Below are 17,427 nucleotides of genomic sequence, written 5' to 3'. Positions count from 1 at the left end.
ACTGTGTGGACCTCAAAAGCTCCAGTTGAAAGAAGAAGAAAGTCCCACTGAGTGTTCAGGTGTTTCTGACCTGCAGGCTGTGCCTCATGTTTCCAGCATGAGCTTGATGAGGAGCACTACAGCACTTCTCAGGAAGGGAAAGAAAAAGAGGAAACACTCAGCTGACCTCCCATCATTCCACAGTGGGTGATGGCAAAAATGACTGATGACTCATTAGTGGCAGTAACTGAAGGATGCTTGTAAGGATGCTCCAGAGTATCCTCAGGTGAAGGAGGTCATCTTAATGTTGTTATGACTGCAGATGCCTCCAGATCACTTCACTCTGTTAGAAACCTTCATGAGAAATGCTTTACTTCCTGTTTTATTTTGAAAGTATTTTTCACCGTGTGTCTCTGGTGTTTTTGCCTCTGTCTTGTTTTCCTCTGACATCTTGCTTCACCACCGCACTAATCTCTGAGATTTCATGCTTTCACTTTCATACTTTGCTACCTGCCGGCTCGTCGCCCTCTTTGTGATCGATACCACAGGGTTATACCAGTGATACCAGTGAAACATGGCGAGGGCAAGATTTGAGTGTACCGACTAATTCAACATCCCAGACTATCAGACACTACTCGTCCTTTAGATCCTGCTGTGTTTGGAGAGATGTGCACACGGAGACATCAGTGCCCTGACGAAACAGCTGAAGGGATAATAACCTTCCTGCAGATGCTACACATACTTCTGCTTATAGGGCTGTTCGATATAACCATATATATCTGATGACGATATAAAAACGTCTTTCGTTGCATTTCACGCTATCGTTTGTTTCGTGGTGTCTCAAAATAAACTGTTTACATTAATATTTGTTCATGTTCTGATGTCACTGTAGTGGCTATATTAATAAAGTTCTCTTCCTCTTATATTTAATATAACCACACTACGGACGGACAAGCGCCTGTTTTTATGTGTTGTCGTTAGCAACAACGACGATAACAGCATCGCGTGTCCGCTTGTTTATGTTCCACATAAACCTTTCACAATAAAGCTCAAGATCCTGTTGAGACTTTTCAAAATAAACTGAATCATGTGAAAGAGCAGATTATTTACGGATGAGAAGTAAAAACGAGCCGCCAGGTGCTAAAAAATAAAGCTTAGACTCCAACATTAGAACAGCTTTTCCCCGCAGCACGCCGTGTAATAAATACAAAGAAAACGGCGCCGTTACAACTCATGTCTAAAAATGTGTCGTTTCATGCATCGGTTAAAACACTCGACTCAGCTACACGACGCGCAGCTGGAAACACGTCAAGCAAGTCGAGCTGCCCGAGATTCACAGAATTTACAGAAAATGTTACATGTTTGTGATTTATATGGTTATCGGACGATAGATGTCTGATATCGGGATATGAGGTTTTGGTCATATCGCGCAGCCCTATCTGCTTATCTAGAACAAAGTTGCTGTTGACGTTCGACTTTGTGTTAGGGGAAGCCACACAGAGGTGCTGTAACGTAAGTAAAGATGATGACTCTGTTACAACAGTTCATCCCACACGAACATCAGCGTGAATTAAAGATTTTGTTTGGAACAGTTTCACAGTAAAGCCAAACTGGACCCTTTGAAGGACACGACAGCCTTCATCATGAAAGACGGGCTTGAGTCTAAACCACTGTGGGCAGGTTAGAAACTCCTAAAAAGAATCTTATGTGTTATAAATTGTTTTCTTTCATGTCACTAGTTTGACCAAAGTGCAAACTGTTTGCTCGGCGCTTGTTTCGTTTTCATTGCTGGATAAAGGAACAAGTGAAATTCTCTCCAGCGTGAGGATGAAGTAGCATCAGCAGAAAATGAACAGTCGACGGACGTGTTTCTACACATGAAAACGGGAACTTTGTGGGCGGAGCAAACACCTACAGAGAGGTGCGCAGCACAGCTAGTGTAACTGAACAAATAAGAGGACGAAGCATCGCCCTCTGACCTCTGTGTCACTTCCTGCTGCTTAAAATGGCCCATATGGAAAAGAAATAGTAAAAACTTATATGTGATTACTCATGAAAGTGGCCACTTTCTCATTACTTTCATACATTGTTTTAGTAAGTATCCAAAACATACAAGTTTCATTTATATAATTTTTAAGGGATCTTATATCTGTTTTCACTCCTGTATGCTTTTCATACAAGTTTCACACAAGACAGATACAAACTTTATAAGATTTATCTTTTCCATATGGGGGATGTTGTTTATTTCTCTCACACCAGATTTGGTCGAGTTGAGTTTTTGTTTTTTTTAGCAGCTTGGGTAACATCGGTGTCACTGACTCATTGTTATTTTCTCTCTGCATTTTGATGAGCCGGAGGTAAAGGTGCCACTCTGCTCGTACAGCCACAGACCGACCAGATTTATTTTTCTGCTTTTTCTTATTTCCTCTCAAATATTTGCCGTTACAACGGCGTTCACATAAAACACGGTCAGGTTCTAATAATGAAGTCAGTGTTCAGCGCATCAGTACAATATTCACAGCGCTTCACTTCAAGCTTCAAACTCAGACATGCAGACATGCACCACTGTAGGCCCGACTGGTGGCGTGCTGTAGACGCGGTCAGAGCGGCCGTCGGGTCACACCGAGTGCGTTCTGACAACGTGGGACGTTTTTGAACTTCCTGTGTAACAAACAACACCAAACATGTTGTTTTTGGATAAAATTCATCCTCAGCGTGAAGAAAAGTCGACCTCGTGGTCTGATTGGTCAAATCTGATTATTCAGGTTCAAAAAGTCGAGCTTAGTTATTAATAACTATTCATTTACCATTATGAACAGTTAGACTACAGAAGCTGTTGGGGACACGCAGCGCTGTCGTGTCAAAGACAGGAAGTTACAGGAAGTTACAGGAAGTTAGGAGGCTGGAATCACGTGACTGTTACCTTTTAATATCCATGCTTCAGAAAATCAAACTGACATCAGTTTGACAAAGTTGATCATGTTCAAAAAAGTGTCACAAGGTTTTGTTTCCCACGGAGGTTATTTTGTGTGAGAGCGCTTCACTTTGAGCAGTCAACGATGCAAAACTGCTCTAAGAATAAAAATATGCAGCTGGAAATGAGAAGAACATGATACAGTCAGCTGAAATATGTAAAAAGTGATTTTATTCTGGTTTCGTGGCCTCTGTGTTTACGTAAAGCCGCCTGTGAGCGCCTGAAATGTAGCGTCCACGGTTCAGTGGTGGTGCTGGCAGCACATTTTTGGCTTCGGCTCATTTCAGGATTTTCAGAAGCCGTTTCAAAGCCATGAAACGAAATCCTCCTCCTGACACGAGCAATGTGTAAAAATATTGAGGACGGATTGACTTTTATCCTGATGCTAGTTAAGTCTCTCGGCGGGTTTCCGGCACCTTCGCTGAAGTGATGCTTTGATTTTTGCTTTATTAATTGTGCAATCTTTGTGAACTTGAGTTTATTGCTGTGAGGAGACAGCAATGACTGTCTGGGTCCCCAAATAACATTAAAGTTTATCTCCATCTTGGCTCTGGTGTGAAAAAGAAAATCTTCTCTCTGACCTGTTTTTCCTTTCGTCCTGTTGTTGATGGGATCTTATTTTTATTTGACTTTTGTCTTGAAGCGACGCAGCCACGAATTCAGTCTTTAATGAGATTCATACCTGAGCTTAAAAAGGTTTAAACACATTTTCTGCACTGTTTGAACTTCTGTGCAGAGCTGCTGAAATGAAATGTCAAACTGTGTTAGTAATTACTAATATCTCTCTGTGTGTGTGTCCTTCAGGCCAATAAGCTGAAAACGAGGACGATCCGTAACTCCCTGAATCCAGTGTGGAATGAAACGCTCACTTATGTCGGCATCACAGAGGAAGACATGCACAGGAAGACGCTGAGGTCTGTGTTTATATCTGCGTGTGTGACAAACACACACTGGGGATAATTCATCACATCTCATTTCAGAGCAATTATGCTCACAGCCATTAATCAGCTGCTCTTACATCCTGACATTCACATATGAAGCTCAGTTGTCACATTTCATTAGTTTAGCTGTCGGAGCAAAAAGCTGCACCAAGATGAAATTAAATGTTGTCTTTGCTGCTTTTCGCAGCTATCAAACACTTTTTGTTGCCAATATTGTATCAAGATCCTTCCCCGACTCTCTGGCTGCCTCTAACAGTCTGATTGGACTGAATCAGTCCTTCACAGAGTCAGAGACAACAGCAAAGAGCGCACAGCGAGCTGCTGTGAATAAAGCAGTTTGTCAGAGTTATCAGATAAACAGCTGCAGCCAAAAAAGGCTTGTTGTAGTGAATGAAGCCATCGTAAAAAACTACAGTAAACATCAGAAAGACTTTTGGGTTTAAATGACAAATGAGCCTCAGCCATCTTTATTCTGGCTGATGATGGCTAACACTAAGCTAACATGGACAAATAGCAAGTTGCTCTACAAAACCACAAGCTGTGATTTGGTAAATAAGTTTTACCCCTGATGAAGGTAAAAACATGCCCCAGATTTTTAGTGGTGCATGTTGAAATAATTTACACTGCAAACAAAAACCCAGAAATTAACTCTCAGTGTCCATAATCTGATGTCGGTGTGAGGGTCCAGCTGTGTGCCAGCAGAGGTTGGACCCAAACGCAGCACTGCAGAGACAAGACATGAACTTGTGCTAAAGACCGAACACTGAGACGAATAATGGACGGGACATGACAACAAGACTGACAAACAGGAAACACTGCCGACAACACACAAGCAAAACAGTAAGGGGACGAAACCAGAGCCACTATGGAAAACTGAACTAGGAGTCACTCTGGAAACACCAGAACACAAAGCACTGGATCAGCGACCCAGGACAGCGTGTGCCTAACATTATTCATAAAATCACAGAGTGAAAACCAGTGTTGGGACTAACGCGTTATTAAGTAACGCGTTACAGTAACTACGTTATTATTGTGGTAACGAGCACGGTAACTAGTTATTATGCCAAAATCAGGAACGCGTTAGTCGTTACTGGGATTTAGATAGGGTCGTTACTCGTTACTTCCTGTGGTGGCATCGCGGAGCTTCCACAGATTCAGTAACATTAGCAAGTGGTGGAGGCCAGCAGGAAAAGAGACCCGAGGCGGCCGCAGGTCCAAGTGTGAACTGAACTTCAGGTAAGAAGTTATGACCTGCAGTCTCTCTGGGTCAGATATGAACCAAGTTTAGGTGGAGTTTATTTTCGTTATGCTGACTTTTTCCGTACTGCGTGCTAGCTAGCATGACGGAGTTTCTATACAGCTGGGTGGTGCTATGAAGTTAATGTTGTTGAACTTTATTTTGTTCATAAGTTATTAGAGTTGCCAACCGTCCCGTCTGGTATTCAGAGAAAATATTACGCGTTTCTTATTGAGGTGAAAAGGAACAGTTTGTCCCGTAATTCAGCTACAATGAAAAAGACACAAAGCTGGAGTTATTCTGTGTTTACGCTGCACAGCTGCCTCTTCTTCTCTCATTCTCCCCTCTCTCTCCTGTTTCTACTTCAATCATGAAACTGATCAATGATCAGCTGATCGGCTCTCTTGTTTGTTTATCGCCCACTTTGCGCCGAAAGAGGAAACCAGCGGATGTCGCACTAAACAACAGCAGCACGTTTAAGCTTGATCAGCTGTTGTTAGAGTTTATTTAATATTAATTTCTAGTATCAGCTGATGTTTGCTGGAGCCACAGCTGTAAAGCTGCTGGTCATGATGGTTTGGTTATCTGGTGAGAGGGAAACATGAAGATGAAACCAGGAGATGTCCTTACTGAATCATCAGAGCTGTGATGGAGAAACAGGTTTACCTTTTAGGTGACATGGATGAGTTGAAGGGAAGTTATGAACTGTTTCTGAGAGACAAATAACACCAGGATCCTTTTCTAAGTAGCTGACAGCTGGTGACTGTGCAGGGGCGGGTCTAGCAAAGTGTTGCCAGGGGGCCATGTAGGGCATTAACAGGGAGAGGGGGGCACAAAGAAATACTTTCTTATTCTCATTTAAAATGTCTCGCTGTTATTAAATAATTATCTGAATTTTACAACAAACGATTGATAGATTGATGCATATATACCATCCGAACAGTGTACATCACTGTCACAACAGCGTTTGTTTTCATTCAAAGGCTTTATGATTTTTCCTATAATGGCGGCCGGTCTCTAGTCAAAATGTCCGGGACGATTTTCTGTCCCAGTCCAGCCCTGTATGCAGCTCATCTGCAGTCTGCTGTTACCTACATCTTCCTACTCAGAAGGCAGAATTTCCGAGTTCTGAGTACAATCGAAATCACCACGACTGCAGTTTTTGTGTTGGATGTAAAAGGCGCACATGACACTGTGACGTAGGCTAGAATCATGGCAGCAGTCAATGACGGTCCAGGCGTGGGGTTTCTCTCGTGGAAATGTGCACATTATCTTTTCCTTTCTATTGGTCGGTGGCACAGTGCACTGTGGCAAGTAAGCAAGCTAGAAGACTGCAAAGTTATGGAAGCAACACATTAACAAGAGAATTCTGAGTAAAACCAAACTTACTTTCCCTAGTAACTAGTTACTTTGAAAGTAACGAGTAACTTGAAGTAACTGAGTTACTTTTGAGAGAAGTAACTAGTAATGTAACTAAGTTACTATTTTAAAGTAACTTACCCAACACTGGTGAAAACTACCATCAAGTAAATAAAAGAGCAATGACAAAGATTCAGACCATACTGAGACTCCCCACTTGCCTGACAGGGCCGTGCAGAGAGGTTTAAAGGGGCGGGTGCCCAAAGTTAAAAAGGGGCACATTGAACCAGGCTGAATAACAACACACATTCATCAAGAATCTAATATGGGAAGGGCAGGGCTGTGTTGATCTGAGACTGTAGACATTAAAAAGTCCACAGGAGAGATGGTAGCTGATTAAACAAGTGTCATGAGATAATAACAAAATGCAAAGATTGGTGACAGCGCTTGGAACCATAAGGACACAAAAAAACTGTGAGAAATAATTTAGGCTCTGCCTGTGAATCACTCTTTGCTTCTCTTCTTCCTTCCATCCCATCATTTCATATATCACTCTCCACTTGCTGTCTATCTGAGAACAAGGCACAACTTGCTATTGCAATAAACTATAATCTAATTATCCACACCTAACAACTCCAGCACTTAATCTATAATAAAATGATGACAGAAAAATGTTATAGCCCTGCCTTTAGTAGCCTCACACAGTTCCTGCTGTTTCCTCCTCATGTCCTTACCAGGCATGTCTGCACAATGTTATATCATGAGTAATAATTTAAAAAAATCTATATACATGAAACACACACATGCACACACAGTGACACTTTAGACCTTCTTCAGAATACTGTATATACTATGGGCATCATGGTGCTGATCCAGAATCCTTACATTATTATTCATTACTAGAGCTACAATAATAAAGCAATGAGGAGGGGGAAGTAATAAATATGAAATAATGTATTTATGATGATTGCATTTGTTTCACTATCCACTCTGTGCAGGGCAAAGCTTATTACATGTTTAAACTGTAGAGATACAATCATTTTACTGCTGTAAAATCCACATTTTGTCTTATTTAAAATATAAATCTAATATAATCTGCTTCTTAATGTATGTTCTTTAAAATACAGCTTGTGTTTTTTAATATATTATAATTATAATTATTATTATGTGGACATGCATATTAGATCGTTTTTTAGTGAAATATAATCCCTCCAGAAAGGCAGGAAACTTACTTTAAAACTAAATATGTTGTCCGAAAGTCTCCTTATATTTCAATCGCATCGCTATAAGTGCAGTGTTAATTTCTGCCGATAAGTTCCACTTTGTTCTTACTGTTTGCTGCGGTGGTGACGTCACATGCTTTTACGACGCTCCTGCCGTATCACGAGTCCGAGGAGCACTAGCCATGTTTTTTCTCCATGAGTGTGGGGGAATAGCGATCTCCAGCCGTGTGCGTTCCTGTGCAAATGTGAGTCAAAATCCCTCCAGTTCTACGAGTCTATTTCCACTTATAGCACGGGTTGTACTTTGACATTGATTACAGGGGGTTTATGCTAGGAGATTTATCGAGAGTGGTAGAGGCATGTGACTTACCACCGTAGCATTTGTTGCGGGTTGGATCTGTGTACCGCGGTTGTGTTATTTAGCCACAAGAGGGCACTGAAGACCATGTAATTGCTGACCTTTCCTAATTTGGGGGCATTAGGTCTTTTCTGTTGTCTGAGATATATAGATATTCTTGTTTCCTGCCTGTTTAAATGGGATTGTGGGACTTTCTTATGTCAGAGCATTCAGCTGATTATTTGGGTTACAGATCATTATATTGGCATGATGTTGGGAAGTGACGAGTGTTATATTTATATGTGAAAATTGTTTCTCCTTGTTTCTTGTTATTCAGAACCACACGTCTGTCCACCCCTCCCACATTCGTTAAGTATGCCTACTGCTGTACTGTTGAGCTGCTATTAACTTCCATTAAAGTATATCCGGACATCACTCTCTGTGCCCCACTCTCTGACCGGAGTTTAAGTCCTGAGGGAGCTATCATCCCAGCATCCCAGAGATAACTCTCTAACAAGTGGTCCTTCGAGCCGGATAGATAGCTACTCTGAGGACGACATGGAGTTTAAGCACCAGGATATCCCTGACATATCCGTGCGACGGAAAACTCAGCGAGAGAGACATCTCCCGGCTTACTTTGATGATTATGAAGTTGAATATCAACCCAAATCAGGTACATCCACCGATAAACCAACAGCAGGTGCAGAGGCAGGGATGGCTATAGATCAGCGCTCTGCCAGGCAGCGCTCGACCGCTTCACGATCACATGCCTCAGGTTCTCAATGCAGTAAACCTAGATCCCAGGCTAGTGGTCACTCACCTTCGGGAGGCTCTATCATCGCAGGGCTAACTGATTTGCAGACAGCGATGTTGGAAGAGAAGATGAAGGGCATGGAGCTAGCAGAATTGCAGCGGCAGATGATGGAAGAGAGTCTAGCTGAGGAACAGTGTTTAACATTGGATGCTCAGGCCCGGGAAGCCCTCAGTAAGAAGGAAGAACTATACATGCAGCAAGAAAGGCAAAGACGTCAATTAGACGAAGAGGCACGTACTGCTCACAACACCAGAGAATCTATTACCAGACGTCTATCAATGCAGCGTCGACTCAAAGAGAAGGAGATGGAGCTAAAGAGAGCTTCCCTCATTGCTGCTTTTCTTCGTGATCAAGAAGATGGGCTGCCAGCACCTAGACCTTTAAATAACTGTGAGTATGACTCGGGCCTGCAGGCTTGCAGCAGTGGTGTAAACTCCCAAGTGAATCTGTCAGAGCACCCAGCACATAACGGACAGCAACGTAATATGACCAGCTATGCGAATGCTTTCCCACCTTCCATCTTGCCAGTGGATGCATCAGTACCAGATTCGCAGCCCTTACATCCCACCAGCTCCTCGTCTGTCCTGGAGCCAGTATCTGAACCTCTCCATGAGTGTCCAACGCAACATATCAGTCCTGCTATTGCTATGGACACTCCCTCAGCTGGTCATCAGTATGGTCAGCAGCCAGGCGGAAATCACCCCTCTATTACCTACTCGACTCAGACTCTCCGACCTGCAGCAGAGGACAGCTCTAATATTCCTAACCGACAATCACAGCCTCCTGGAAAGGTGAAACACCAGGGATGGCTTCCTCCAGTGCCATACTCAACACCCAGTCAGTTTCTACCGCTTCCTGATTTACCGTCCCGCCTGCGGGATAAAGTCGGACCAGCTGGCTGTGGGCCCACGGCGCCGTCTTTACAGTCCGAGATACAGTTGCCACCTACTGCCAGCAATGGCAACAACTTGATGGAACTGCTAATTGCCAGCTCGTATGGGATCCCCAAGCCAGCACTACCTTCTTTCGCCAGTGGTAAGGAAAGTGATTTCGCGCTTCTTAAGATGGCTCTGGACAGTCTGCTCGGTAGCCATACTCATCTCACAGAGCAGTTCAAATATCAAATCCTTCTGGAGCAGTTAAAACTACCAAGTGCTCACAAACTAGCACAAGCATATATGCATGATCCCCTGCCATATACTACAGCACTCCAGGCTCTCCAAGACAAATATGGTCAACCTCGTCAGCTCGTACAGAGTGAGCTTGGATCTATCCTGAACTCTCCCCAAATCCGGGTGGGGGACCCAGAAGCCTTCGACAATTTTGCTCTGGATGTGCAAGCTTTAGTAGGTATGCTTCGATCACTGGACGGTGAAAACGGCTACGAACTGCGATGTGGCTCTCATGTCGATAAGTTACTGAGTAAGCTCCCAGCAAGCTACAGAGATGGGTTTGTTGAGTACAGCCTCAGTCGTGGGATACTGAGAACTGGAACTGACAGGACATATACCCTGCCAGATTTTTCGGCCTGGCTCCAAGTGAAGTCGCAGGCCAAGCGCATATCTATTAGGGCAGCCGACATGTTTCAGGACCAGACCAAACAAGGTCAGAAAGGCAGGAAAAGCCAAAGATATCCTTCCACGGTGTATTACAACACAGACAACAGGAAGGGGGATGGAGCTCATCTGGAACCAGGTCATCGGACACCTCCCAGTAAAGGGAAGATTAAGCCGAAACCTTACTGTCCATACTGTGACACCCGTGAGCACTACCTTAATCTTTGCCCCAAATTTAAGACACTGTCCACCACCCAAATTGCAGAGTGGATCAAAGATAAAGGTTGTTGGCGTTGTGGACGGAATCATGCACCTGATGTGTGCACCCTGAAGGCACCCTGTAAAGTGTGCAAACAGCAACATCTTACAGTGCTGCATGAGGTTTGCCAACAGGAGCCTAGGAAAGTCCTGATGGTTGGCACTGCCCCAGATACGTCCACCATCTACATTGATCACCCGAACCGTCCGCATAAGGTCCTGCTAAAGGTTGTGAAGGTGTATCTGTACAATGCTGGGTATTCATTGGAGACCTTTGCTGTACTAGATGACGGTTCTGAACGATCCATCATCCTACCACCAGCCGTGCAGCACCTCAATCTAGGGAAGGAAGCCGAGACACTTCCATTAAGAACTGTTCGTCAGGATGTGATTCACCTGCAAGGGGCCTCGGTCTCCTTTGAGATTTCCCCTGCCCATGATCCTAAGGTGAGATACCACATCCATCATGCCTTCACTGCTGACAAACTGGGCCTCTCCGAGCACAGTTATCCGGTTAAGGCACTCATGCAAAAATATGCACACCTGCAGGGACTCCCACTTTCCCCTGTCGACAGGGTGCAGCCTTTAGTCCTTATTGGCTCAGACTTCCCTCATCTGCTTGTCCCAACGAAGCCTGTACGGTCTGGCCCTCCTGGGGGTCCATTGGCAGTCTGTACCCGCCTTGGGTGGGCTCTGCAGGGTCCAGCTAACTTAACCCAGTTCGCTGTGGAAGAGCAACAGTGTCTCTTTACTGGGTCCCCAAACAATGATCTCCTTCAACATGTAGAACGATTGTGGAAGACAGATGTACTCCCATACACAAATGTGAAGACCGCGACACGTTCTAAGGAAGATCAGAAAGCACTTGAAGCTCTTGAGCAGCGCACAACCAGAGTGCAGGTGGAGGGAGTGACAAGATATGCAACGCCCCTCCTCCGTCGCAAAGACAGTCCTCGCCTCTGGGCACCCAGACTGGCCTTGCTACCACAGCTACGGAGTACTGAACGTCGGATAGCGAGAGACCCAGGGCAGGCTGAAACCTATTGTCAGGAAGTCCATAAACTGGAGGTGGTAGGCTATGTTGAGAAACTATCCCCCGAGAAGGTGGATTGTTCGGGCGAGTCATGGTATCTACCCCACCATGTAGTTCACCACAACAACAAGGCTAGACTTGTATTCAACTGCTCATACCAGTACAACGGGCTCAGCCTCAACAGCCAGTTGCTTCCAGGTCCAATTCTGGGACCTTCACTGCTTGGGGTCCTCCTCCGCTTCAGGGAGCATACTGTGGCCATAAGTGGTGACATCAAGGCAATGTTCCACCAAATTCGGTTGCTGCCTGAGGACAAACCTCTGCTCCGCTTCCTATGGAGGTCTATGAGGAAGGATGAGGAGCCAAGTGTGTACGAGTGGCAGGTTCTGCCTTTTGGTACAACGTGCAGTCCTTGTTGTGCCACCTATGCCCTCCAAAGACATGTCAGGGACAACAGCCAGGGTAATGAAGATATCTTGGACACGGTGGAGAGGGCCTTCTACGTCGATAACTGTTTGCATAGTCTCCAATCTGCAGAGGAGGCTAAGACACTCATAGATCGGATGCGAGAGTTACTCGCCAAAGGGGGATTCGAGATTAGGCAATGGGCCAGTAATGTTCCATCGGTGGTGGAACACCTACCAATGGAAGCCAAAGCAGCCAGCACAGAGCTTTGGCTCTCCCAGCACAGCCAAGACCCAGAAGAACCAGCTCTGGGCCTTCGTTGGAACTGTCTCACTGACCGCCTTGGATACAGGCATCGACCTGTGGAGTACTCTCTGCCCACACTGAGGAATGTTTACCGGGTGATGGCATCACAATATGATCCTCTGGGCTTCCTCATACCCTTCTCAACTCGAGCAAAGGTTCTAATTCAGGATCTTTGGAAGGCAGGAGTTGGATGGGATGAACAAATCCATCCTACAGCCTTACTAGACAGATGGACACAGTGGGAGAAGGAACTAGTGAACTTGCCACAGGTGGAACTACCAAGATGCTATGTCTCACCAAGAGCCGACGTCGGGAGACCGGATAGAGGGGCTCACATATTTTGTGATGCCTCCGAAAGAGCCTATGGAGCAGTAGCCTATCTGCGAACACAGGACTCCCAAGGCGGCGTCCACGTGGCATTCATGATGGCGAGGTCAAGAGTAAGCCCCCGGAAACAGATTTCTATGCCACGTTTGGAGTTATGTGCAGCTCTTGCCGGAGCCCAACTGGCTAGAGTACTGGAGACCGAGCTGGCATTTCAACCCAGTGACATTACCCTATGGAGCGACTCAACAACCGTTTTGACCTGGATCCAATCTGATTCATGCCGCTATAAGGTCTTTGTTGGTACCAGGATTGCCGAAATACAAGATCTTACCGAGGTGTCAAGTTGGAGGTATGTCAACACCAAGGACAATCCGGCTGATGACCTCACGCGAGGGAAAAGCCTTCTCGAGCTGGGTCAACCAAACCGTTGGACTCAGGGCCCACCTTTCCTTTTAACGAACCCTGATACCTGGCCAACTCTCCATGAAGGTGAAGGCCAAGAAGACGATGGGGAGCTGAGAGGAACAGCATTCTGTGGAACCACCACCACCACATGCAGTCCACAGCAAATGGTGCCAATTTCCAATTTTGGCAAATGGAGTGAAGCGGTTAAGGCTACCCATCGGATCCTTCATGGGGCGGCTGCTGATCACGAAAACCATGTCATGACTGCTACAGATGTATCAGCTGCTGAGCTGCATCTCCTGAAACAAGCTCAAAATGATAGCTTCCCCGAGGAATTACAGACCCTGGTTGCTGGTAAGGCAATTCTTAAGCAGAGTCGCCTGCTAACACTTGCTCCAGAGTATGATCCGGCTATTGGACTGATAAGAGTTGGGGGAAGACTCAGAAGAGCAGAAGGTCTGGACTTGGATGCCATGCACCCCATAGTCCTTGATCCGCAGCATCCGGTGACTAAACTACTGATCAGGCAATACGATGAGCAGCTGTTGCACCCTGGGCCAGAACGAGTGTTCGGGGAGATGAGGAGGAAATATTGGATTCTCCGAGGAAGGGAGGCAATCAAGCGGCACCAGCACAGCTGTGGTGAGTGTCGAAGGTGGCGAGCCAGTCCTGATATTCCTCGGATGGCAGATCTACCCCCCGCGAGGCTGCGCCTATACAAACCACCCTTTTGGTCCACTGGGGTCGACTGCTTTGGCCCTTACAACATCAAAGTGGGACGGCGCACTGAAAAGCGCTGGGGTATCATATTCAAATGCATGACTACGAGCTGTGTGCATCTTGACCTGTTGGACAGCATAGATACCGATGCCTTTCTCATGGCTCTGCGTCGGTTTATTGCACGCCGGGGCAAGCCATATGAGATCCTATCTGACTGTGGTACCAACTTCAGGGGAGGAGAGACCGAACTGCGGTCTAGTTTCTCAGCTCTTGAAGCCCCCATTAAAGAGCAGCTGGCGGAGCAGAGGATTGAGTTCCGGTTCAATCCACCAGGTTCCCCCCATTTTGGAGGTACTTGGGAACGGGAGATAAGGTCTGTGAAGACAGCTCTTCAAGTGGTGTTGGGAGGCCATACGGTGACAGAGGCAGTTTTGCAAACTGTGCTGATCGAAGTGGAAGGGATCATTAATGCAAAGCCTCTTGGGTATGTCTCTTCGGATGTAGCGGATCCGGATCCAGTCACACCCAACTTATTGCTAATGGGGCGACGAGATGCATCACTCCCCCAGGTGATTTATGCTTCGAGTGAGATGCTGGGAAGACGGCGATGGCGCCATAGTCAGATTCTGGCGGACCATTTTTGGTCCAACTTCCTGCGTCACCATCTGCCGGATCTTCAGAGGAGACAAAGATGGCAGGGGGAAACTGACAAGTTGACCATGGGACAAGTGGTTATGGTGGTTGACTCACAACTACCGCGAGCGCAGTGGCCCATCGGAAAGGTGGTCAAGGCCTGTCCAGGGCCAGACGGTCGGGTGAGAGCGGCTGAGGTGACAATCAAGGGACAGACATATCTTCGACCAGTTGCCAGATTAGTCAGACTCTCAGCCTGGGAGGATGATGAGGCCTGTAAACCCAATGATGCTTAGACTTTCGGTTGAAGAGCAAATTTATCACTTAAATTTGGGGGCGGCTGTGTCCGAAAGTCTCCTTATATTTCAATCGCATCGCTATAAGTGCAGTGTTAATTTCTGCCGATAAGTTCCACTTTGTTCTTACTGTTTGCTGCGGTGGTGACGTCACATGCTTTTACGACGCTCCTGCCGTATCACGAGTCCGAGGAGCACTAGCCATGTTTTTTCTCCATGAGTGTGGGGGAATAGCGATCTCCAGCCGTGTGCGTTCCTGTGCAAATGTGAGTCAAAATCCCTCCAGTTCTACGAGTCTATTTCCACTTATAGCACGGGTTGTACTTTGACATTGATTACAGGGGGTTTATGCTAGGAGATTTATCGAGAGTGGTAGAGGCATGTGACTTACCACCGTAGCATTTGTTGCGGGTTGGATCTGTGTACCGCGGTTGTGTTATTTAGCCACAAGAGGGCACTGAAGACCATGTAATTGCTGACCTTTCCTAATTTGGGGGCATTAGGTCTTTTCTGTTGTCTGAGATATATAGATATTCTTGTTTCCTGCCTGTTTAAATGGGATTGTGGGACTTTCTTATGTCAGAGCATTCAGCTGATTATTTGGGTTACAGATCATTATATTGGCATGATGTTGGGAAGTGACGAGTGTTATATTTATATGTGAAAATTGTTTCTCCTTGTTTCTTGTTATTCAGAACCACACGTCTGTCCACCCCTCCCACATTCGTTAAGTATGCCTACTGCTGTACTGTTGAGCTGCTATTAACTTCCATTAAAGTATATCCGGACATCACTCTCTGTGCCCCACTCTCTGACCGGAGTTTAAGTCCTGAGGGAGCTATCATCCCAGCATCCCAGAGATAACTCTCTAACATATGTTCTAAATACTTTAAAACTAAATATGTTCTAAATACTTTAAAACGAAACATGTTCCCTAAAACGGTGACAGAGCTACAGACCCATGACAGCCTTACACAGGTAGCCAGCAGCTGTGACCAGCACTACCTGTGCAGTTAATAAAAGGACAGGTAATGTTTGTCACGCTGTTGCACACACAGCACGCTCGTTTGTTTCAGTTCGTCAGTCCAACGTGTACGTAATAAGCTGATACTCCTGGGTGCTACACACTACAGTGTGCGCTGTACACCTACTTACTGGTTTTGTCGCATCAGTCTGTGTCTCTGAGTTAACTTGTGTTTCTCCTGCAGCTCCGGACCGCTAAAAATGCGCGTGCTCTTTGTGAGCTCGTTCCCGGCTCGTAACCAGCGCGTTCTGCCGTCAAGAGTGATCATTGGTTAAATGTGATCATGTGACTGATGCAAGCCAGATCCTTTTATTTAGCAAAACTGTGATTAATAGTTAAATATTATTGTTGAGGAGCACAGACAGGACTCCGCACGCACACACACATAAAAAATAATAATAATTTTTTTTTAAAAAGTTACCTCAACAAAAGGGCACTTTGGGCACCCATCAGGAAAGGGGCGGGTGCTCAAGCCCCTCTACCCCCCCCCCCCCCCCTCTGCACGTGCCTGTTGCCTGATCACAGACATCAGAATATCTGTGGCTTCTTATTTAAACTTGTTGTGAGTCCCTGCAGTTAGAAAGTCCTCGGTCATGGTTCATGAGAGAAACAACCACACGACTGAGTGAAAACCTAACCCTGACCAGGCTGTCATTCACTGCAGCAGTCACAGTTAGAAGCTGTGGTTTGTAGGGCTGAAACATGTTTAAACACATTATCACAGGGTGTCACAGTGGCAGCAGTAATAAATAGTCTGTCTGGGTCCAACGATGCAGCACCGTCTGTACTGATTCTCTGATACTGTGCTGGTCTGAAGAAGAAGTTACTGTTTCCACAGCAGCATACAGAATAAAATAGTATAATTCACAAAATCAACACTGTTAATAGTAAAGTGAAAGACTAATAATGCAGTAGTGCAAATTTTTATGTATAGCAGTGATAAAAATCAGACTCATGCTGAACTGTGCAGACGATGTAGCGTGCACTGAGATTGTGCAAGAGAGAAAGAGTGGTAGTGCAAGCGGCATTAATAAAAATATATAGAGTGTAAACCTGAAGAGACAGCAGCATGAAGGGCGATCCAGAAATGTGTGGAGTCTGTCCTGACAGGAGTGTTCACCTGCAGAGAGAACAGCATCATCTCCTGCAGCGTTCCTCAGGTGGGTTCTCCACGATGGGTTCTCCACGATGGACAGCAGTGTGTTCAGTCCTGACCCTCACTGACTGACTGACCAATGATTGAATCGTTCCAGCCTTGACCCTGCTGGCACCTCTGGCGACTGGTAGAAGATCTCCAACATGTTGGTGCACATCACTGAAGGATCTGAGCTGAACGTAGAAGCAGAATACAGCGTGCTCTGCCCTCCAGGCTGTTGGCAACATGCGTGACGTACAGAACATGTGACAGAGGCAACAGCTCCTTTCAACGTGATCGTCCTGCTGCTTTTTCATTTGACTTCAGAGTGCAGCATAATCAGAAGTGTCCTGTGGAGAATTGTGGCGTGGTCTTCTAAATGATGGAGCCCCCCTGTACTGATAAACGTGTGTTTGCAGCACAGCGGGACGGTGAACGCAGCGGGAAGCCTTCGATTACGGAGCT

General features: G+C 45.7%; 1 protein-coding gene across 2 annotated transcripts in view; it reads left to right on the top strand.

Annotated features, from left to right (window-relative positions):
- doc2a (double C2-like domains, alpha) overlaps positions 1-17,427 on the top strand; it is a 70,851-nt gene that overhangs the window by 25,907 nt on the left and 27,517 nt on the right. For both annotated transcript variants that reach the window (XM_026163881.1, XM_026163880.1), the window contains one exon: positions 3,758-3,867. In XM_026163881.1, coding sequence (XP_026019666.1) covers positions 3,758-3,867 — 110 coding nt within the window. The remainder of the gene's footprint in view (positions 1-3,757; positions 3,868-17,427) is intronic.

Source organism: Astatotilapia calliptera, chromosome 4 (genome assembly GCF_900246225.1).
Source record: "Astatotilapia calliptera chromosome 4, fAstCal1.2, whole genome shotgun sequence".
NCBI lineage: Eukaryota > Metazoa > Chordata > Actinopteri > Cichliformes > Cichlidae > Astatotilapia > Astatotilapia calliptera.
The sequence above is the reverse complement of the archived record's forward strand: the minus strand, read 5'-3'. Positions and strand labels throughout refer to the sequence as shown.